General features: G+C 43.3%; 1 protein-coding gene across 2 annotated transcripts in view; it reads left to right on the top strand.

Moving 5' to 3' along the window:
- The first annotated feature begins 405 nt into the window (after positions 1-405).
- The window catches only part of LOC132887162 (NACHT, LRR and PYD domains-containing protein 3-like), a 28,291-nt gene continuing 3,757 nt past the window's right edge, over positions 406-24,939 (top strand). For both annotated transcript variants that reach the window (XM_060922627.1, XM_060922626.1), the window contains exons 1-8: positions 406-492; positions 732-801; positions 1,524-1,640; positions 1,794-1,851; positions 3,341-3,545; positions 3,791-5,564; positions 10,880-11,053; positions 19,798-19,971. In XM_060922627.1, the coding sequence (XP_060778610.1) occupies positions 749-801; positions 1,524-1,640; positions 1,794-1,851; positions 3,341-3,545; positions 3,791-5,564; positions 10,880-11,053; positions 19,798-19,971 (2,555 nt within the window). In that variant the 5' untranslated portion in view covers positions 406-492; positions 732-748. The remainder of the gene's footprint in view (positions 493-731; positions 802-1,523; positions 1,641-1,793; positions 1,852-3,340; positions 3,546-3,790; positions 5,565-10,879; positions 11,054-19,797; positions 19,972-24,939) is intronic.

Below are 24,939 nucleotides of genomic sequence, written 5' to 3'. Positions count from 1 at the left end.
TATAGCATCAACGAAGCTGACTTTATGTTAAGATTGTTAATGTTATAGTCATGTTGTCTGTTGTTGCCTGGATGGGGATTGGTTCCCTTTTGGGTCTGGTTCCTCTTGAGGTTTCTTCCTCATGTTGTCTGAGGGAGTTTTTCCTTGCCACCGTTGCCACAGGCTTGCTCATTGGGGATAGATTAGGGATAAAATTAGCTCATATTTAAAGCCATTCAAATTCTGTAAAGCTGCTTTGTGACAATGTTTATTGTTAAAAGCACGATACAAATGACTTGACTTGACTTGACTTGACTTGACAGCAGGAACTGTGCAGTGTAAACCCAGCCTTAACCTGACCATTATTTATTTATTTTTTTAATCTGTGTGTGTTCTTGTCTCCGCCCTCTTCTCTGGAAAACTGATTATCAAACCAGTTCAAGCTGGTTTGAGTGAAAGTGAAAATCCATTTTGCAACGAAAGGATTGTAAAAGGTTTCAGGAGAAAAACGCAGTAAGTATTTCAATCTAAAGCTATAATATGTGAATGTTGTGAATCTACACTAGATGAAGAAGAGTTCAGTTGATTTTTATCAAAGTTGTAACTTACACAGTTTATTGTAGGACTTGATTTCCCTGTGAGTAAACCATGTGATGATACAGAGTTAGATTTAACACACCTGTGTTGGAGTGAAGTACATTCTCTCTCTCTCTCTCTCTCTCTCTCTCTCTCTCTGTCTCTGGGTTTACAAGTGTAATCTGAAGGAGACATGACCTCCAAAATGAGTGTTTCTGAGGAACAGGACACAAAGAAAGATGAGAGGTGAGTGAAGAGTGTGACTCTGTGAAACACATAAATATTCTCACATTCACCAACACTAAACAGATCAGACTCTGACCACTGACATGTTTCTGTGAAAAGTGATTCATTGAGAGTTTAATTCAGCAGTTTTTACAAATACATTCAAAAACCAGTTGATGATTAGTGACATTAATCTACTCAGCAACACGTCTAATCCCAAATTGTCCCTGTAGCTGGATAAAGTATGCAGATCAAAGAATCATCTCATCTCATTATCTCTAGCCGCTTTATCCTGTTCTACAGGGTCGCAGGCAAGCTGGAGCCTATCCCAGCTGACTATGGGCAAAAGGCAGGGTACACCCTGGACAAGTCGCCAGGTCATCACAGGGCCGACACATAGACACAGACAACTGTTCACACTCACATTCACACCTACGGTCAATTTAGAGTCACCAGTTAACCTAACCTGCATGTCTTTGGGGGAAACTGGAGCACCCAGAGGAAACCCACGCGGACACGGGGAGAACATGCAAACTCCACACAGAAGGGCCCTCGTCGGCCGCGGGGCTCGAACCCGGACCTTCTTGCTGTGAGGCGACAGCGCTAACCACTACACCACCGTGCCGCCCCATTAAAGAATCATGCCAGTGTTAATAAAGAATATCATCAGATTTTAACTCCAGTTTAATTATTCAGTTTTACTGAAGAACAATAATAATGATGCGGTGGTTGTGTGTGTTTAGTCTGATTCAGGGTAAGAGATCAGACTCACCTGAACCCAGCTGTGTGTCCATGAAGAGTGACTGGTCAATCGAGCGTCCAATAGCCTTTAGAGACAAAGACTGCACTGCTGATCTGAGGTCAGTATAGTTTAATGTGAGCACAGTATTTTATCACTCTCACTTAATCAAACATCTCTCAAATATATGTGTATTCACTGGTTTGTGTTTGTAGTTATAAATATGATTTATAATCTGTGTTCAACTTTTAACAAGTGTTTTGCCTGTTCATAGCCTACAGAAGAATGAATCAAAAATCACTGAGAAGAGTCATTTGGAGGCCATATTCAAGGTGTGTGTGTGTGTGTGTGATATTTAGAAATCCCACCATTTTTGAGAAATCATTACACCTATTTCACTCTCACTGCAATGTGACAGAATAAAATCTTGAGCAAACAACACTACGTTTACATGCACATAGAGAGAATCGAATTTCTGCCGTTGCTCGACTGAAATCGAAGTTCAAAATGCCATGTATACACCTTAATTCGGCTGAAATTGAACCGAACTTGATTTCTCGGAATCGAGCTACACGACCTAGTTTATGCGATTTCTGCCGAGCTACTTTGTGCATGTATACCCTATCGAGCTAGCTGTCGAGCTACTTCCGGAAGTGACGAGTGACGAGACCACAAGCGGGAAACACAACAGCCTCGGTCGGCATGACAACGAATCATGACAACGGCATGAATCTTTTCTTTTTGTGGCATTGTTTGCACTGTTAAAATTTAGCTCACTTACTGTATCACCACATACATCTGTACAGCTGTTGCATACACTGTAAAAAAATATTTGTTGTTTTAACTTAAAAAAGTTAGTGCAAGGGCTGCCTTAAAATTTTGAGTTCACTGGAATTCACATAGTAAGTTAAATTGTTGTGAACTTACTATATTAATTTCAGTGAACTCAAAATTTTAAGGCAGCCCTTGCACTAACTTTTTTAAGTTAAAACAACAAATCATTTTTTACAGTGTAGCTGTGAATTGTGTACATAAACAAGTCATTGTATTTGTGTGTGTGTGTGTGTATATATGTCCAACATCTGAAGAATGTCAATAAAAACAAAACAATTGAACTTTTTGTGTTTATTAAAACATAAGTTAAATTGTAAGCAAAAAAAAATATTTTTTTGTAAGCAAAAAATGGACTTTAGAAAAATATTATTGTGCAAAATAAGTTGTCTTACAAAACAGTGGTCTGCGCCGGACAGTTTGTAGCCATACAGTCTGTTAGAGCAAGCCGAACAGCTTGAACACGGACTAGTGTTGCCAGATTGGGGGTTTTAAGTGCATTTTAGCGGATTTGAAAATGTTTTGGGCTGGAAAACGTCAGCAGTATCTGGCAACACTATAGCTCTTCTTCATGACGACAACCGGAAGTGTACCAACACGATGGGGCATGTAGCGCCACGTGTGGCTCGGGTGCACAATGCACCTTGTACAATAGCCCGATTTCACTTGTGCATGTAGGATTGGATTTCTCTGGCACCCCTGCTGGGACCCTTTGCTCGATTACCAACAGCAGCTCGATTTGGACGTGCATGTAAACGTAGTCACTACTCACCTTCATGTTTTTACTTATCTGTGCTCTCAGCTGAAATCAGTTTGTCTGGATTCCTCTATTGTACAGGCCTGGAACACACCGTTTTAAATCACAAAGCTGTGTTTGGTGCAAAACTTTACATTTATTACATCTGCTTGGAGAAGTTTTATGATTAATCAGACAAAAATTTAGTTTTATAGTGTTTTTTTTAATTTTTTTTTCTTTCTGTTTCACATCAGGAGCTGGAACACAAAGTCATCAGTGTGATACAGAAGGAGCTGAAGAGGTTTAAGAAGCTCCTGAGTCCAGATTCCCCAGCATGCTCTGAGAGGGAGGTGGAGGATGAGGAGGATCAGAGCAGTGTCAGAGAGGGAGTGCTGAAGATCACACTGCACTTCCTGAAGAACATGAACCACACAGATCTCGCTCACACACTGCGCAACAGTAAGAACTCTGAGTCATCACTTTATTTTATCTACTTCAGTTTGGTTCATATTTAAATACATCATATTAAATTTATCAAGCTGAATAAGTCAGTGACATTAGAACTCTGAAATTAGGGGTTTTTTTTGCAATGTATATGTTTTTGCTTGTAAATTTTAGACATTAATCAGAAATGTACATCAATATTTAATTTATATTGTGCTCAGTGATTTTGCATTAAGACACATTTTTACTTTATTTATTAGAGTCTGCGGTCTCTGTGTACCAGCGAAAACTCAAATCCAACCTGAAAGAAAAGTTTAAAAGAATTAATGAAGGAATCTCACAGTATGAAAGCTCAGCACTTCTGAATGAGATCTACACAGAGCTCTACATCACAGAGGGTTGGAGTGGAGACGTCAATAAAGAACATGAGGTGAGACAGATTGAGACAGCGTCCAGGAGACCAGCTATACAGGAGACACCCATCAAATGTAATGATCTCTTTAAAGACATGTCCATCAGAAGTGTGTTGACTAAAGGAGTTGCTGGAATTGGAAAAACAGTCTCTGTGCAGAAGTTCATTCTGGACTGGACTGAAGGAAAAACAAATCAGGACGTCATCTTCATGTTTCCACTTCCCTTTAGAGAGCTGAATCTGATGAAGCAGGACAATCTCAGTCTGATGAAACTTCTTCATCATTTTTACCCAGAAATGAAAGAATTGCGATTAATAGACTGCGAGATCAACAAAGTCCTGTTCATATTTGATGGTCTGGATGAGTGTCGACTTCCTCTAAATTTCCAGAACAATGAGAGATTGTGTGATGTGACACAGTCAGCCTCAGTGGATGTGCTGCTGACAAACCTCATCAAGGGGAATCTGCTTCCCTCTGCTCTCCTCTGGATAACCTCTCGACCAGGAGCAGCCAATCAGATCCCTCCTGAGTGTGTAGACCAGGTAACAGAGGTACGAGGGTTCAGTGATCCTCAGAAAGAGGAGTACTTCAGGAAGAGGATCAGTGATCAGAGCCTGGCTAATAAAATCTTCACACACATGAAGACTTCAAGAAGCCTCTACATCATGTGCCACATCCCAGTCTTCTGCTGGATCTCAGCCACTGTTCTCGAGAGAATGTTGGGTGAAGCAGAGAGTGGAGAGATCCCCAAGACTCTGACTCAAATGTTCACACACTTCCTGATCTTTCAGATCAAACACAAGGACCAAAAGTACCATCAGAAATGTGACTCTGATCCTCAGCAGACCAGAGAGAGTATCCTGGCACTGGGAAAATTGGCTTTCCAACAGCTGGAGAAAGGAAACCTGATTTTCTATGAGGAAGACCTGAGAGAGTGTGGCATTGACGTGAGAGAAGTGTCAGTGTACTCAGGAGTGTGTACGGAAATCTTCAGAGAGGAGTTTGGGCTTCACCTGGGGAAGGTGTTCAGCTTCGTACATCTGAGTGTTCAGGAGTTTCTGGCTGCTTTATATGCATTTCTCTCCTTCCTCAGCAGAAATGTAACAGAGCAACAAACCACTGATCTGTCTGATCTTTTCAGCAAGTCAACCATGTCTGATTTCCTCAGGAGTGCAGTGGACAAGGCCTTACAGAGTGAGAATGGACACCTGGACATGTTCCTCCGCTTCCTTCTGGGTCTCTCACTAGAGACCAATCAGACTCTCTTACGAGACCTACTGCCCCAGACAGGAAGTAGCTCTCACAGCAAACAGGAAACAGTCGAGTACATCAAGGAGAAGATCAGGGAGAATCCACCTCCAGAGAAATCCATCAATCTGTTCCACTGTCTGAATGAACTGAATGATCATTCTCTAGTGCAGGAAGTACAATGTTACCTGAACAGAGGAAATTATACTCCTCTCAGTGGAGTCAGACTCTCTCCTGCTCAGTGGTCAGCTCTGGTGTTTGTGTTACTGAACTCAGAACAGGAACTGGATGTGTTTGATTTGAGGAAATATGACCAATCAGAGGAATGTCTTCTGCAGCTGCTGCCAGTGGTCAAAGCCTCTAGAAAAGCTGAGTGAGTCATTTTACCATTGTTTCATAAGTGTAGTTTTTGTTATTTTAAATTAACGCTCATTACACTGCACCAATTAGGATAATGTTTATCATTAATTACAATAACCATCCATCCATTATCTATACCGCTTATCCATCAAGGTCACAGGGGAATCTGGAGCCAATCCCAGCTGACTTAAAGTGGGAGGCAGGGTTCACTCTGGGCAGGTCCCTCATCTCTCACAGGGCTACACAGAGACAAACAACCATCACACTCACATTCACACATATGGGAGATTTAGAGTAATCAGTTGACATGATCCACATGTCTTTGGACTGTGGGAAGAAATCAGAGCACCCGGAGGAAACCCACACAGACACAGGGAGAACATGTAAATTCCACACAGGCTCAAACCCAGAACCTTCTTGCTGTGAGGTGGCAGTGATAACCACTGCACCACCGTGCTGCCCCTTACTCTCATCAGGTCACTGTTATTCTATATGTCAGGAGAATTAAGGAGCTTATAGATATTATCATGACATAAATAGCTATTTTTTTCTTTTTAAGTGATTTTTCTGCTCATCTTTGCATTTTTAAATACCAAATATAATTACTGAGGGAAAATAAGATCGCAGACTGCAAGATTTAACTTATTTCTAACTTACTTCTAATTTATTCACATTCAATGACATATTCATTTAAAAACACAAAACAGTCAAAATAAGATCAAATGTACATAAAATATATACATCTAAAATAAATCATGACAGTAAAAATAGAGAAAATATATTAATTTGTTGAGAAAAATATAACAAAAGTCAGACCTCAACCCTATAAACACACGTTTGTTTGAAATGTAATAATAAAATAATTAGTTTATATGTACAGTTAATTTAATTAATAAACAGAAATATTCATACACTGTTTTAACTGTAGATCTGGACTGCATGATATAGCTTGAATATTGTATTCTATAGTGAAATGCGTGTGACTGAAGTGTGGCAGCTGAACAACATTCTGTGTAAATTCATCGTTGTCCTACATGTTGTTCACAAATGTTCTTCACTGAAAGAGCATTCTATTCAGTAGAGGATAATTTGATTTTATCCTCTTCAAAGTGCCTGAAGTATGGAAAGCACTCAATCCTTAACCTTCATCCTAGTAGCCAATTTTACATACACAAACAACCAGGCGGGGTCCGTATGGACCCCAGGAGGGAATACCTTGAAATCAATGCAGTAAGAACCAATTCAAGGCAGCAAACAGACATAACTTTATTGAAGAACAAAATCCACTACTGCTGAATATCAATGATGTATTATAAATGCAATAACATTGCACTAATATTGGGGGTGTCGTGGCTCAGGTGGCTAAGGCGCCATACCATAAATCCAAGGACCTGGGTTTGATTCTGGCCTGAGGTCATTTCCTGATCCCTCCCTGTCATTCTCTCCCGCTCATTTCCTGTCTCTACACTGTCCTATCCAATAAAGGTGCAAAAAGCCCCCCAAAAAATCTTTAATATTGCAATAACTAGCATACACATAGCAAATTATAGCGCCACAAAAAAAAATGGCATTACAGTATATACATGATTTTTGCAGCTCATGCAGCTGTAAAACATTCTGGATTACAACTTAGGTATTTTCTTACAGAATTTAAAACAAAAAAGTAATTGTAAAATAATTTAGGGCTTTTGTTTTGCAGCCTGTGCTTATTGCAGCAGTGGGGTCCACACACACACACACACACACACACACACACAGACCCCAAGAAGGAATGCCTTGTAAGTTTTATATTAAGGCAAAACTGAATACAGCAATACATTGAATACAGCAATCATTGGTAGTTTGATTATGGAACATGTTAGTGTACTTCCCATCTTCTCTGAGGTATTATAAAGTAATTATTGGTGTCAGTTCTTATCAACTTACTTAATTGCAATATAATGTCTTAATCTATGTGACCAAGGGAATGAGTAAGTTTCAGGGGGTCACTTTTCTTTGAATCTCATACACTTGTACACACTTGTTTGAATCTTGCACATCTTACAAGCAGTCATCACAGATGACTTGCTCAGTGCTATGCTCAGCACAGACATTACACTGACAGAACAAACTCTTCTCACTTTCTTATCAGCATTCCTTGGGCAGATTCAGTGTGCTATTCAATTATAAAATGAAAGACATAAATTTTACTCTGGGGTCCGGTTGGACCCCAGTAACAAATGAATTACACCTTCACAATGCAAAAAGCTGATCTTCCGGTGCTTTAGTGTTTTAATTAAGACATAAATTCCGAAAATTCATAAAATGGTGAGGCAGTATGTCACATATTTTTAAAATGGCAAACAAATATATAGGTGCAGGGTCCAGATGGACCCCACTTGGTAGGATGAAGGTTAAAAATCTGCAGAGCTAGATGGTTTAGATGCTTATTTCTTAAACCTTACTTCTTCAACCTACTGCTGCTAAAAGGTGGAGAACCCCATCATCGTAATAACTATAGGCAAATTTCCAAATGATCAGCACTTGCCATGTGTGCTCTCTCTCTCTCTCGTGTGTGTGTGTGTGTGTGAAATTTTCACATCACATTTTTGTGTCATGTCCAATGTGTAAAGGTCTTAAGACTGGAATTTTACTTCTGAAATATACAAGTTTTGTTTGTTTTTTGTTTTATGCATGCAGAAGACTGGTCAACATAACCCTTTTCCCCATTGTTGATGATGGCAATGCTTTGAACAGTACTGCTCACACTTCTTGTCTACATACTGGTTAGATACTGTGTGCCTGTGTAACTCATCACTGCACACTGTATGCTAAAGTGAACTGGACCTCTTTAACAGTACGCTGGAAAATTCACAGAAAATTCCACAAAGATAGAGCAATATCATTCACCCGATGGGAGCAACAGTGGAGCAGTTCTGGTCTCATAACTGGGCGTGTTGCCTTACGTCACAAATGAAATTTTGCTGCGGAGGTTAAGAAGCCATATAGCTGCATATCTTGAAATAAAGTCAGTTTTTTTCTGAAACAGTTCACTGCAGAAATACTATCGTGGTCTCACAATTATCATAGGTACCTGGGAATATGCTGTAAATTCCATCAAATACCATTAACTACGGCCAATGTTTTGTGAAATATGTCGACCTCCTCATTGACTTTAATGGAGTACTGGGTCTTTTTGGTTTGCATAAAGAGGGATCAGACCCTCTTCCCCTTTCCAAAAGTTAAACAAGGAAGTGGTTATACGTTTGAGGCTCTGGCCCCGCCTCAATCCTCTCTGCTGTAACTCACCAGCTTTTGATTGCACACACCTGCCTCTCATCTCTCATGCATCACAGACTATATAAAGACTCTTCATTCTCTCAGTAGTTGTGAAACAATTGCTCAGTATGTTCACGTTTCAAGTCAAGTTTATTTTTAGAGCGTTTTTAACAATAGACATTGTCGCAAAGCAGCTTTACAGAATTTGAATGACTTAAAACATGAGCTAATTTTATCCCTAATCTATCCCCAATGAGCAAGCCTGTGGTGACGGTGGCAAGGAAAAAATCCCTCAGACGACATGAGGAAGAAACCTTGAGAGGAACCAGACTCAAAAGGGAACCCATCCTCATTTGGGTGATAACAGATAATGTGATTATAACATTTTAACAGTTTTAACATGAAGTCAGTTTCGTGTTATAACTCTTCATTGATGGAAACTTGAATGTAAAATTGTTCATGACAACTGCAGTCCTAAAATTAGCAAGTCAACTGTAGTCCTCAGCCATAAAAGCATTACTGTAAGAGTCCAGAGCATCTTCCAAGTGTGACTTTCAACTGTCAATATGGGGCCGTCCTCCACAGGAGTGATGTGATGAGACTCCAGCCAGACATAGGGCATCAGGATGGATCAGGCAGGTCCGAGGAGCAGAAGAGGTCAGCATCTCGATCTCAGGATTGACATGTAACTCAGAGGGACAGACTGGGAGGGGAGAGAAAACACAGGTTGTTGGGTATGCCCAATGTCACCTGATGAATAAGAACAGTATACATTTTGGGCTGATTGCAAGCAGGGACTCCGGCAAAACTAGCTTTGACAGCATAACTAAAAGGGGAGAGCCGGAAGGTAACACAGGCATGAGGGAGCCCCGGGACATAAAGCAGCAGCCACTACACCGTCAACAAACTCGAGTGAGCAAGCGAGTGGGGGACTGACAGCATTCATACATCCCAGTTTACCAAAACACTCTATATCTGAGGACGCGTGATCTTGCCAAGCCATTATCACTGTGTCTGTTCTGCCTTTTTGATAACTGATCTTAGTTCTGTGGACCTGGTTTCTGATTTCTCTATCTTTCTGTGATATTCTGTCTGCTGATCTCTCGACCTGTGCCTGTTTGCTCACGCTGATTCGTGTCTGTTGATTTGGATTTGTTTGCCTGCTCTAACATCCAATCACATTCTGCATCCAAGTCAATTTATGTGTGTAACATCTACAACCTGGAATAATCTTCAGAATGTTTGAAGCTAAATTCTTTCAGTCTTTTTAATGACTTTAAATACAGAGTCACTGAAAATACACCTAGTACGTTAGGTCACTGTCAGTGTTTCATTTATCCTGATTCACTTTTTTTCTTGCCTGATATAGTGCTACTTTTTTCACTTTGTGTTTCACTGTTGTGCATATCTTAGTGTGTAATGGGATGTGTGTGTAATTGTGGGTCCATTTTGGCCAGGACTCTCTCACAGAAGACTTGATGCTCATCTTAAGAGACTTCCTGATTAAACAAAGGTTAAATAAGTAAACAATTATAGGGAGTTTTTAATACATTTTACTTTTTCCTAAACTTAATATCTGTATATTTAACCATTTTCATGCTAACAAAATATTGTAATTTTAAATTTAAGTTTAATTATTGGTTGTGTATCTGTACCGTATATGCATTACCATTAAATTACCACTAAATTTAAACATAGAATCTAGTGACAAGACAAATCATATATCTACTGAAATTAAGAAAAAAGAAAATTCATTAAAACCCTGCCCCTTTTACATTGACGTGTTTACATTTATTTTGTGCTGCTCTGTGTGACATGGCAACCTGCTTATGTTACACAGTTACACAGATTTTATACCTTGATTTTGTGAGTGAACCGTAATCATGAAAATGTGGCTTTAATCTGAGGTTTGTGGTTGTGTCACAGGCAGAAAATATAAATTTTTCATTTGAACTCAGAAAGTACTTGGTTTGTGTGTGTGTGTGTGTGTGTGTGTGCGTGCATGTGAGTGTGTTAGAGAGAGAGAAAGATAGATGTCAGTGTTCTGATATTTCATCATTTCTCTTCCAGTCTGTGGGACTGTGATCTGACCGAGGAAAGCTGTAGAGTTCTGTCCTCAGTTCTCAGCTCAAACTCCTCCAGACTGAGAGAACTGAACCTGAGTCGCAATATCCTGCGGGATTCAGGAGTGAAGCTGCTCTCTGCTGGACTGGAGAATCCACACTGTACACTGGAGATACTGAGGTTCACATTCACATTTTGTTTATTTGATGGTCATTATTATAGTATACGCCTAATAATAGTAAAATGTAGAGCAAAAGCCTGATGTATAAAAACAGCTTGACAAAATATTCAACATTTTACTATTTAAAGCTTTCAAATTAAAATTGCATTTTATGTATCAGTGATACATTTAGCTGTATACTAATTTTGGGATGATTAATAATCGGGTAACGCTACAACCATATTTCCAAGTAATATGAATAGTAGAGGTGATGCAACACAGTGGTAAATATGCCCCTGTCCCAGACTTTTTTTTTAAATATGCTGCTGGCACTGAATTCAAATTGAGCATATATTTTTCAAAAAACAATAAAATTTCTCAGTTTCAACACGTGGTACGTTTTTTTCGCCCCTGTGGACTATTTTCAATGAAATGTAGGGTTTCCATGATTTGCAAATCATCACATTTTGTTTTTATTTACAGTTTACACAGTATCACAACATTTTTTGGAATTGCAGTTGAACAAAATAAACTAAAATGTTTTCTTGGTTTTATTTACACATGCATTTTGGATACAGTAGATCAATTAGAACACACATAAGCCCCCTATAGGTGCATTGTGGGTTGTCTTTGAATTAATTTATACACAAGTACAGCTTAGAAAAATACGAAATGCTAAAATAGCTTGTTGATTTATCGGGTCCTCATGTGCAATGCCTCGTTAAGAGAACTCACATTTCCATTATTCCCATGTCACACGACAACCAAACATTCTTATTATAATTATTATCCCTTATTATTACTATTTTCTTTAAAATAAAAATAAAACCTTAGATGAACCTTAAACTTAAACCTTAAGTTTACTCTTAAATTTCAGGACGTTAAATCATCATTTGTAACAGCCTCAGTCCAATTTGTGATCATGAAGATATACATTTATGCGATTCTATAGCACATGAAATTTATCATGCTGATACTGATGATTCAAATGTTGTAAACCACTGATATTGGATTTGATTTTTCTTTGTGTGTGTATTTGTATTACTGTGATTTGTGTGACCAGGCAGCTCAGTTGCATTAATTTTTTCAGAGAAAAGGAAGCATGTTTACATAGCTACCGGTATTAGAAAATAAAATCTCCACACAATCCAATAAACATGCAAGTAATAAGTGGCACAGTGGTAGAACTTCTGTTTTCCCTTTTTCGGCAATGAAATCATGGGCTCGAGGCTGTGCTCAGGTCACTGTGTGGAGTTTCATTTTATTTTTCCCACCTTTCCTCTCTGGAATCAGTGATGTACATCCATCCATCCATCCAATCCAATCCCATCCATCCATCCATCTGTATGTTTGTCACTACTATACAATTTCCAAATTACTGTTCATCACGTGAGAAGGTGACTCAGAAATCTGCAATGCTGTTATGGATACTGTAGGATCCTCAACAGATGGCCATTTCTGGTTTCCGATATATACACGATGTCATCAATTATACAGGCCAATTTGCCTGTCAGTTGCCAGCCTCTTGCACTGAGCACACTTAATCTACCACCAGCTTCACCAGACACTTACTTGACTTACACTATTACCTTACTCAACTTAATTATAGTTTCTCTTACTTAATTACTTATTATCTTAATTTACTAATGGATGAGGCTGCCTACATCTATCTTGAGCACACTTCATCTACCGCTGACTTGTTAGGCCTGTTGCACCTTTGCCAGAAAAACAATCATTCACATCTCTGGGCAATTTAGATTAGCCAGTTAACCTAATTGCATGTCTGTAGGAGGAAACCAGAGCACCCAGAGAAAACCCATGAAGACACAGGGAAAACATATGAACTCCACACAGAAAGGCCCCCGTCAGCCATGAGGTTCAAACCCAGGACTTTCTTCCTGTTAGGCGACAGTGCTAACCACTGCCCACGGTGCTGCCCTGATGTCATCAATGCAACCAGTAAATCCTGAAATTAGTGTTCATTAGGAAATTACACTTAAAAAATAATACTAAAAATTTACCCAATTTAAATGTTGTAGCGCGAATAGCGTGTGGGTGGAGCACAGAGGACGGCAGGACAGAGATCAAGGTTAAGAGAAGGCTTTATTGCCGTACTTTTCAGTCTAACAATGTTAACCAACAGTCAGAGACACGCACGCACACACACTGTAGTCTCCACTGGGGAAAAAGCTCCCTTCCGCTCTCCCTCTCCCTCCTTAAGTAGGGCGCGGTTTACTGGGGAAAACACACACAAAACACAGGTTAATTACCCTCAGGTGTAGCGATTCTGCCACTTACCTTCCCCGACTCCGCCCTCCTGTCACAGACCGGCGCTTGACCACGCCCCCGCTGCCACATACCCCCACCGCCCGACTCAGGCCGGGCGCCCGTCCGGCCCACAGCCGACTCCCCCCCCGACGGGAGAGGAAGTCCGGCACGACCATCTGCGCCCCCGGCCTGTGGACCACCTTGAAGTTGAAGGGTTGGAGTGCCAGATACCAATGGGTGATCTGCGCGTTGGCATCCTTCATGCGGTGGAGCCACTGGAGGGGCACGTGGTCCGAACAGAGGGTGAAAGAGCGCCCCAGCAGGTAGTAACGGAGGGCGAGGACCGCCCACTTGATCGCCAGGCACTCTTTCTCGATTGTGCTGTAGCGCCCCTCACGCACTGACAGCTTTCGGCTGATGTATAGGACGGGGCAGTCCTATCCCTCCACCCGCTGGGACAAAACGGCTCCCAGCCCTCTGTCCGACGTGTCCGTCTGCAACAAAAAAGGGAGAGAGAAGTCAGGGGAGTGCAAAAGTGGCCCCCCACACAGTGCAGCCTTTACCTCAGAGAAAGCCCGCTGGCACTGCTCCGTCCACTGGACCGGATCTGGCACCCCCTTTTTAGTGAGGTCAGTCAGCGGGCTGGTGACGTCCGAATAATTAGGTATAAACCTACGATAATAGCCAGCCAGCCCCAGGAACTGTCTCACCCCCTTTTTGGTCTTGGGCCTCGGGCAGGCCGCAATCGCTGCTGTCTTATTAATTTGGGGATGCACCTGCCTGTTACCCAAGTGGAAGCCCAGATACCGTACTTCCACCCGCCCAATCGCACACTTCTTCAGGTTGGCAGTGAGCCCCGCCCGCCTCAGCGACCTAAGGACGGCCCTCAGGTGTTGCAGGTGCCGCTGCCAGTCATTACTATAAATAATGATGTCATCTAGGTAAGCGGCCGCGTAGGTGGCGTGGGGCCGGAGGACCCAGTCCATCAGCCGCTGAAACGTAGCGGGCGCCCCAACCAGCCCAAACGGAAGTGTGATGAACTGGTGTAAGCCGAACGGTGTGGAAAAGGCCGTTTTTTCCCGGGATAATGGAGTCAAGGGGATCTGCCAATATCCCTTCGTCAAATCCAGTGTCGAGTAAAAGTGAGCCGTGCCTAGTTGATCGAGCAGCTCATCAATACGAGGCATTGGGTATGCGTTGAATTTAGACACCGTGTTGACTTTTCTATAGTCCACACAGAACCGGACCGAGCCGTCGGCCTTAGGAACCAAGACCACCGGGCTGCTCCAGTCACTGTGGGACTCCTCGACGATACCCATTTTGAGCATGGCCTGAAGTTCTTCCCGAACCACCTTTTTTTTGTGTTCAGGTAATCTATAAGGACGGCTACGCACTACCACCCCCGGGGGCATCTCTATGTGGTGTTCTATGAGGTTAGTGCGACCGGGTAGGGACGAGAACACATCCGAAAACTCGGCCTGCAACTGGGCGACCTCCGTGAATTGGGTCGGGGAGAGGTGGTCTCCACAGGGGACCGGAGAGGTACGAGATGCCAATGTCCCTTTTTGGACCTCCGGCCCCAGCTCCGCCTTCTCTGGAACTACCGACACCAACGCCACGGGGACCTCCTCGTTCCAGAGTTTTAGCAGATTGAGGTGGTAGATCTGTAGCGCCCCCTCCCTGTCCATTTGCCTAACCTCATAGTCGACATCCCCGACTCGCCGTGTGACCTCAAAGGGTCCTTGCCACTTGGCGATTAATTTGGAGCTCAACGTGGGCAACAGGATGAGTACCTTATCTCCCGGAGTGAACTCTCTAAGGCGCGTGCCCTTGTTGTACAGGCGGGTTTGCCATTCCTGGGCCTGCCGCAAATTCTCCTGAGTTAGGTGGGTGAGCGTGTGGAGTTTTGCGCACAGATCCATAATGTATTGAATCTCGTTTTTGCTCTGTGAAGGTCCCTCCTCCCAATTTTCCCACAGTACATCTAAGATGCCGCGCGGCTTACGCCCATATAATAATTCAAATGGGGAGAACCCCGTGGAGGCTTGGGGGACCTCTCGCACTGCAAACAGCAAGGGTTCGAGCCACTTATCCCAGTTACGTGCGTCCTCACTTACAAATTTTTTGATAATATTCTTGAGGGTGCGATTGAACCGTTCAACTAAACCGTCCGTCTGTGGGTGATAAACGCTGGTGCGGATCGGCTTAATACCCAGTAGCCCATACAGTTCGCTCAGTGTTCATGACATAAACGAGGTGCCCTGGTCAGTCAGAATCTCTTTCAGGATTCCAACCCGGGAGATGACGTGGAAGAGGGCCTCTGCAATACTGCGTGCTGAGATATTGCGAAGAGGCACCGCTTCCGGGTATCGCGTTGCATAGTCCACCAGAACCAATATAAAGCGGTACCCTCGTGTTGACCGATCTAATGGCCCGACGAGATCCATCCCAATTCTTTCGAACGGGGTCTCGATTAATGGTAGGGGGCGCAAGGGCGCTTTTGGAATGGCCGCTGGATTTACTAACTGGCATTCGCGGCACGCCATACACCACTTACAGATGTCGCCGCAAATCCCCGGCCAATAGAATCGGGCCATTATCCGGGCGAGTGTCTTATCCTGCCCGAGGTGTCCAGCCATGGGATTAAAGTGAGCTGCCTGGAATACCAATTCCCGGCGGCTCTTTGGAATTAACAACTGGGTGACTCGCTCTTTCGTCTGAGTGTCCTGCATCACTCGGTATAACCTATCCTTCCCAATGGAAAAATAGGGGAAGGACGGGGTGGTGTTCGGCTGGAGCGTTTGACCATCGATTACTCTCACTTGGTCAAACGCGTGTCGCAGAGTCTCGTCTCGCGATTGTTCCAGTGGGAAATCCGCGAGGGATTCCCCAACAGAAAGAGGAGGGGCCAGGGGCTCCTCACTCTGTCGCGGAGCTGACGTAGACGGCTCTGCGACCGCCGCTCCAGCCAAAGCGACACCAGGACCCTCCCCTATCAACCGGCAGGACCCACTCTTTACTAGGCGTGCCATCAAACCCCGAAATCCCGGCCAATCAGTCCCCAAGATCAAAGAGTGGGTAAGGCGAGGATTAACCGCCGCCTTCACTATTGATTTTTCCCCTCTGAAATGTATGTGGACCGACACCAACGGGTAGCTGTGAATATCCCCGTGCACACACAACACCTTCACCCCTTGTGCTCCCCCCAAGCCTTGTCTTGCACCAGGCTTTGGCGGATCGAGGTCTGATTGCAGCCTGAATCCACCAATGCCTGATATGTAGCCCCTTGTACACTTACTGGTATGCGATACGCTCCGGCCCGATCGAGGGCAGCCTCTGGCGCGTCGGGGATCCGCACCACCGCCCCCACCTCCATTGCTGCACACTGTTGCTGCAGGTGGCCCGGTTCCCTGCAGCGCCAGCAAACCGGCCCGGGCCTTCCCTCTGCAGCTGTGTTCTGAGGCTCACTCACCTGAGGGGGGGGAGAGACAGACACAGAAGGGAGAAACGGGAGGGCACCACGGGTGCGGCGGGCCGGCTGGGGTGGAGCCGGCCCCCGCCTCCATGGTGGGGGAATGGGGCGAGGACGGGACACGGGAGGAGGGGGGGAGAAAGAGAGAGAGAAGAGGAGAGAGAAGACGATGTCGTTGGTTGTCCTGCCGCCGGAACAGCCACCAGATGATCCTCCGCCAGTCCTACGGCCTAATCCAGTGACGCCGGGCGGTGGCACTGGACCCACTCCACGGTTCCGGCTGGTAAGCGGGCGATGAACTGTTCCAGCGCCACCTGGTCAATGATTCCCTCGGCATCGCGATCTTTGGCCCTCAGCCACCACCAGCAGGCGTCCCGGAGCTGCTGGCCGAACGCGAACGGGCTGCCGACTTCCTCCATCCGCAGTGCGCGGAAGCGCTGGCGCTGCTGCTCCGGCGTGCGCCCCACGCGCTGGAGGACAGCCCGGCGAAGGTCGGCATAGGCCAGCCGGCGATCGGCGGGGAGCTGTAGTGCGGCCAGCTGTGCCTCTCCCATCAGGAGGGGGAGGAGGCGTACCACGCGCTGCTCCATCGGCCACCCCGAGGCTTCGGCGACCTGCTCGAACAGCATGATGAAAGCCTCGGGGTCGTCCTGCGGGCCCATCTTGGTTAAGGTGAGGGGAGACGGGCCTGCAGGCGGGGCGCTGGTGGACCCCGCCGACGCGAGGAGATGCCGGAACGTCTCTCGATCTTCCTGCTGGGCCAGCACCAGGGCTTTGAAGCGGCGCTCCTGCTCCTTCCGGAGCGTGACGAGTGCCTGGTGCTGGCTCTGCTGAGCCGTGGCGAGGGCGTGGACCAAGTCCGCGAACGGGAAGGATTCCATGGGGCTGCAGGACTGATGCTCCACCTTCCTGGGTTTCAGCACCACTGTAGCGCGAATAGTGTGTGGGTGGAGCACAGAGGATGGCAGGACAGAGATCAAGGTTAAGAGAAGGCTTTATTGCCGTACTTTTCAGTCTAACAATGTTAACCAACAGTCAGAGACACACCCGCACATACACTGTAGTCTCCGCTGGGGAAAAAGCTCCCTTCCGCTCTCCCTCTCCCTCCTTAAGTAGGGCGCGGTTTACTGGGGAAAACACACACAAAACACAGGTTAATTACCCTCAGGTGTAGCGATTCTGCCACTTACCTTCCCCGACTCCGCCCTCCTGTCACAGACCGGCGCTTGACCATGCCCCTGCTGCCACAAATGTGTACATTGATTGCAGGTGAATGAACTGAGTTATGTTTACAGTTTGTTTTGTACAGCCAACATGATTTGATAGAGTCCTCGAATAAAAAGGAAATTTTTAGCAAGCACTCACCCAAGCTGAGACTCAAAAAAGTAATCTTTAATCACTGAGGTCGTGACATTACCCACTGTACTACACAGCCATTCACACAATAGCACATTATTTACCATACATTTACAAATCATGAGTAATGTTCAAGTCATTTTCCACAGAAAAATAAAGTGGGGAAACGGAAGACTAGACGTGCATTGTCAAAATGGTGAACTGGTTCAAAATTAAAATTCTTTAGATTAACTTTTTTTCTTTGTGGATGTGTCCATATAGTATAAAGAACATTACATGTTGGTTCAAAGATATGAAATTTATCTTCTCATGTTGGAAAATACAGTAAGCCCTCAGTATTCGCGGGGGTTAGGGACTGAACATGGCCGCGAATAAGCCAAAATCGCGAATACTTGTAACCCCCCCCCCCCCCCCCCCCATAGTGACGAGCCACTGCCGCAAAAGTCTTCCCTTCCTTTAGCATATCGAGAAGTCCTACCTTCTCCTGCAGCGTCATTACCTTCTTCTGGCGCTTAGGTTCCTTGGTAGGAGCCTTAGAAGATGCAGAGCGTTTAGGAGCCATTGTAGGGCATAAAAATTATTCAAAAATACCAAGAACGCACAACACGTGAACGAGTCTGAACTACGGGAACCGCGAGACTGTACTGTACAATGCGCTCATTCGTATCAGCCAATGAGCAGCAGCCCACCATTCAAACTTCAGCCAATAGCGAGCGAGCATTCGGCTCCGAGAATGTAGCAGTGTGTAAACGTTTGCAGTGCGTAAACGTTCGATATGTTCGCCGCAAATGACCGCGGATCGCTGAGATTTCCGCGAATGTATAGGAGATATGTTCTATATAAAATCCCACGAATATGTGAATTCGCGAATACTGAACCGCGAATAGGCAGGGGTCTACTGTATATCACTCATTTGCTTTGCTCACTTGTGATATATCCATTCTCCTCTTGAGGATAAACTTCATATCTTTGCATGACGGTGTAATACCCTCTATATAGTTTTTACTGTTATAACTATAGCTGTTATAAACTGTTATATAGTTATATCTGTTATAACTATAGGTGTTATAAACTGTTATATAGTTATAGCTGTTATAACTATAACTGTTATAAACTGTTATATAGTTATCATCATCGCTGAGAGATTTAGATTCCACTTATGTAATGAGTCAAAGCATGAAATCATTTCCAAATACACTGCAGAGCTGCATAAACATTATATAATCCTGTGACTTTGGAGATGGACTTTCTGATTCATTAAGAGACAGGCTTGTATGTGACATGCATCATCAAAGAACTCAAAAGAGGCGAGTGACAGAAAGAGAACTAACCCTTGAATGGACACTGACCTCTTCGATATCATTAGAGACAGCAGGAAAGGATACGTTAGAGTTACAGAAAAAGAGTTTAGAATCAGAAACTCACAAAATGTCTCTGAACAAAAAATCAGAAATGGTATCAATGTGACAAATCATCCCATGATGCCACCAGTCATCCCAAAAGATCTCATAGAGAAGGCCACATAGAGTAGCGAGGGTGTGCAAAACAGACCAAAAAAAAAAAACACTTTAGACATTTCCCCTATTTTCACAATGTTTGAGACAGAGGGCTTGTGTATGTTTGTGTTTTGGATGTCAGTGTTCTGATATTTCATTGTTTCTCTTCCAGTCTGTGTGGGTGTAATCTGAGAGAGGAAAGCTGTAGAGTTCTGTCCTCAGTTCTCAGCTCAAACTCCTCCAGACTGAGAGAACTGAACCTGAGTCACAATAACCTGCAGGATTCAGGAGTGAAGCTGCTCTCTGCTGGACTGGAGAATCCACACTGTACACTGGAGATACTGAGGTAAGATCTTCACTTTCACATTTTGTTTATTTTATTGTCATTATTCTAATATAAAACAAATAATAGCAAAATTGTAAATCATCTAGGCCGATGTATAACAAGGGGCTGACATGCTTGGGGGGCCACATGTAAAAATAGACTCTTTTTTTTCTGAATTTATTAAACATCTGGGGCCAAAACAGAAAAGACCATCCATTCATGATCACTGTAGTGTCCACCACAATTGAGCTGCATTTTTATGAGTCACCTTCTCAAGTGATGGACACTTGGACAGTTTGAACATTGTGTAGCACGAGCAAACATACAGCTAAATAAATAGATAGATATAATTTACTGAACCACAAATGGAAATTTGGAAAAAATAAAACTAAACCCAAGCCTCAAACCTCAGGCAGCAATTTTCACACAGTTCCAGTTGTTTCCTCTTGTGGCAGATGCTGATTAAAGTAAAAACAGATGCACTCATCCATAATGTACAGCATGTCAGCCCAACCCTGCATTTCAACATCAGGAGAAAAATAAGTTGTGATCTTAAAAAAGCAACATTTCTTAAAGTGCTAATTTGATGAAATTTCATGAAACTTAAACAACATACACAAGGAAATTCTCCTGGCTACACGAGATTTCCTCTGTACATCCGCCTCATCAATCCAGGACCTGATAGTGGTGAGTTATGGATTGAAATCTTTCCCTCTAGATCAGCTGTGTTGCTATAGTCTCGCACAACACAATGACTCAGAGGCATCTTTTACATACATTTTTTAAAATTGTGCTTTTCAGGCCTGCGAAGATTAAGAATAGTGATTTTCACACACTAGCATTATATATGACTTGTGTTTTGGTTGAGTGGGTGACGTCACCTCCCTGTGTCAACTGAGTTCAGAAAAATGCAAAGGCTGAAATGGCAGCGGTGAAAACTCACCTTAGAAAAGGCATTTGTCAAACACATTTTGAGAAAAATTTACAGATAGGTATTACTGAAAGATTGAACATTATAACTGCAAAGTTTGAAATAATTTTGTCGTTTTGGTAAAATTTAGTCAAAGTAGGTCTTTAAGTAAAAAAAAAAAAAACATTTGTCTTCAGATCACAAAAAAAAAGAAAAAAAAAACCTCATGGCCTTTCTGGACTTCAACTGAAAACAGAAACGGTTCTGTACATTGTAGACAGGTCTACACAGTCTGCTTTTTACTTTTTCATAGCATACAGTATGTTTAGATAAAATGTTTTGATTTAATTCTGATTATTTGATTTAAAAAAGATTGTGGCTCCAGAGGAATGTTTTTAAATCTGCTTTTCGCATCATTCATTAGACATCACTATATTTATATTTAACATTTACATTTAAAAGTTTCATTTAATATTTATATTCAACATTTATATTTATATGTTAAAATTCCACTAAGACTGAAAACTGTTATTGGACATTAGTCACTACCTCAGTGAAACAGAATGGCATCAAAAGTTCAAAAAAGTCAGAGACAAAAGAAGAATCAACTTTTTATATTTGTGCCCCAGAGACACAATATTATACATTAAATTAATATTACATTTAACATTTTTAAAATTTAACATTGCAATTGAATAATAATTAGTGTTGAACTGTCCATCGCTAATGTAAATGTTCTCCAAAAGATACTTTTAAATAAAGATATCTGTTGGTTCAAAGTGGATTATTACCATCTTTTTGTTATATTTCTGAGTAAAATATAGAAATTTGATATGTTGCTGTGTACACACACACACACACACACACACACACACACAGTAACTCATCTCATTATCTCTAGCCGCTTTATCCTGTTCTACAGGGTCGCAGGCAAGCTGGAGCCTATCCCAGCTGACTACAGGTGAAAGGCGGGGTACACCCTGGACAAGTCGCCAGGTCATCACAGGGCTGACACAGACAACCATTCACACTCACATTCACACCTACGCTCAATTTAGAGTCACCAGTTAACCTAACCTGCATGTCTTTGGACTGTGGGGGAAACCGGAGCACCCGGAGGAAACCCATGTGGACACGGGGAGAACATGCAAACTCCGCACAGAAAGGCCCTCGCTGGCCACGGGGCTCGAACCCGGACCTTCTTGCTGTGAGGCGACAGCGCTAACCACTACACCACTGTGCCGCCCCACATACAGTAACTCCATCAGCTAAAAATACCTTTTACACACACACACACACACACACAGCAACTCCATCAGCTAAACATACCTTCTACACACACCCACACACAGTAAATACATCAGCTAAACATACCTTCTACACACACACACACACACACTAGGGTGCATCAGTTGCCCTCACTTTCATAAAATCTGATGCGTTTTTGTTTGGGTGTTCCTTTTCACCAATAAAGACATCCTGTAAAATTTTTTGACCATATTCAAAAGTCTAATGGTGGCACCATGAGGTTCATTTTTTTGCCAAAAAACGCTTATTTTATGTTTTCGCGTAAGGTTTGAATCACAATGTTGGACTCCATTTATTGATTTCTTGTGACCCAGAGATCATGTTAATAACCTTTGCAAGGGATTGAGAAGCATTAATGTGATTCATAATACATTTGCATTGTTTAAAAGTAGTTGAACAATGATTCAATGAGCAGCTAAAACTCAAACTGTGCTTGATAATATATTTAGAATATGGACTAAAAATGTGTATCTAAGATATTTGGTATACTCTATAAGGTGCCATCGAAATTTTGTCATAAAAGTCATAAAATAGCAGCTTTCTCCATAACTTTGAGCTCCTGGTGCCACCATTAAACTTTTGAATTTTGTCAAAAATATTTCACCCAGTGTGTTTTCTTACCAAAAGGAACATAAAAACAAAAATGCATCATGATCGGAGGAACTTTTCATTTTTAGGGGGCAACTGATGCACCCTAACACACACACAGTAAATCCATCAGCTAAACATACCTTCTACACACACACACACACACACACACACACACACACACACACACACACATAGTAACTCCATCAGCTAAAACTGTGGGTGGTAAAAGAGAGCAACAGGACTTGCTTGAAGATTCTTGAAGACGTTTCACCTCTCATCCGAAAGGCTTCTTCAGTTCTGTCTGACTGGTAGGGAGCATCAGGTATTTATCCTCTCATGGATGAAAAGCTCATCTAAGGTGTCACTCAGTGTGTTTACATGCACATCCAAATCAAGCTGCTGTCGGTAATCGAGCTAAGGGTCCCAGCAGGGGTGCCAGAGAAATCCAATCCTACATGCACACAAGGAAATCGAGCTATTGTGTGAGGTGCATTGTGCACCCGAGCCACAGGTGGCGCTACACGCCCCATCGTGTTGGTACACTTCCGGTTGTCGTCATGAAGAAGAGCTATTCAAGAGTATAAACAAAGTTATCAGTTCCGTGTTCACAAGAAGAGTGTTTGTATGTACGAACAGAAGTGTTCCTAATAAAATGGCCACTAAGTTGAAGTTGATCTGTAATGGTGAACATATTAACTGTTAGCCTGCTGACATGCTAATAACTTACCAACTAATTGGAAATGGGTGCGTACATGCCCAGACACAACTGTTCCTAATAAAGTGGCGGCTAAGGTGAAGTGTCATGCCGACCGAGGCTGTTGTGTTTCCCGCTTGTGGTCTCGTCACTCGTCACTTCCGGAAGGGGCAGTGCTGAAGTAAGTAGCTCGACTACGTAGCTCGATAGGGTATACATGCACTAAGTAGCTCGGCAAAAATCGCATAATCTAGGTCGCGTAGCTCGATTACGAGAAATCAAGTTCGGTTCAATTTCTGCCGAGCTAAGGTGTTTCCATGGCATTTAGAACTTTGATTTCAGTCGAGCTACGGCAGAAATTCGATTTTCTCTATGTGCATGTAAACGCACTGATTGAGTCATCCTGTTGGTGTGGGTCACTGGGGGCTGGTTGTGAACGGCCTCGAGAGTCATTAGGATGATCAATGGATTGCCTGTTAGGGTGATCAATGGAATGTTGATTCTCTCTGTCCTCCTGTGTGTCACTGAAAACAGCTGGGTTTTGGTGTGCATTCAGATGTCTGGGAAGTGTGCCAAGGACTGCATTGTAGGTGGCTGATAAATGATGTCTTAGACCCCCACCTCTGTTCAGTGATGGCCATTCCAGGTTGACAAAAATGGCTTCTTTAACTCCTCGCTCATACCAACGATCCTCTCTGGCTAAGGTGGTGTTTACATTAGACCGTATCCGTATTGTTTTCGTTGCAGATGCACTGTCCGTGCACATTAAAACGCCAGAAAACGACTCCACAGGTGGAACAGTTTGAATCCGCCAGGGCCCACGTATTCAACCCAGTACGTATCTGATCCGGTGCTGTGTAAATATTGAGGAACAAGGATACGCAGTGCTGAGCTCTAGCTGACGTCGTCATTGGACAACGTCACTGTAACATCCACCTTCCTGATTTGCTGGCGTTGGTCATGCCACATTGGTCATGTGAATAAGCAATACAGGAAGTGTGTTGAGGAAGTCATTAAGTGAATGAGCAATACAGGAAGTGTGTTGGTTACCGTAGCACTAAATAGTCTTGTTGTAATCGCAAAAAACGGCCGTTCTGTGACGTGAAGAGTGTACCGAACACTGTTAGATCCTTCTAGCATAAACACGAAGGCCATACACGGTGTAAAAAAGGCGTCATTGTAGTACCGCCGATAACAGACTGGCATACTTCATTTTTTACAACGACATCCTTCCACTTGCAAGTGGTGAGTGACTTGCGCATGCCCGATATGCACTGGGATCATGTGACGTGCCGTCTAATTAGTCATGTGATTAGCATATCCGTGTATTGGTGTTGCTGTGTGCACGGGGAACGGTTTTGTTGCGGGCACAGAAATTTTGTGTGTGCGCGCGAATCGTTTTAAAAACGTTAATCTGATGATCCACTGATTCGAAATAATGTAAACAGGGCCTATAATGCATACGTTGCAATCCTGAAATGAGTGT

Source organism: Neoarius graeffei, chromosome 5, assembly GCF_027579695.1.
Source record: "Neoarius graeffei isolate fNeoGra1 chromosome 5, fNeoGra1.pri, whole genome shotgun sequence".
Classification (NCBI taxonomy): Eukaryota; Metazoa; Chordata; class Actinopteri; order Siluriformes; family Ariidae; genus Neoarius; species Neoarius graeffei.
This window is presented reverse-complemented; position numbering and strand designations above follow the sequence as displayed.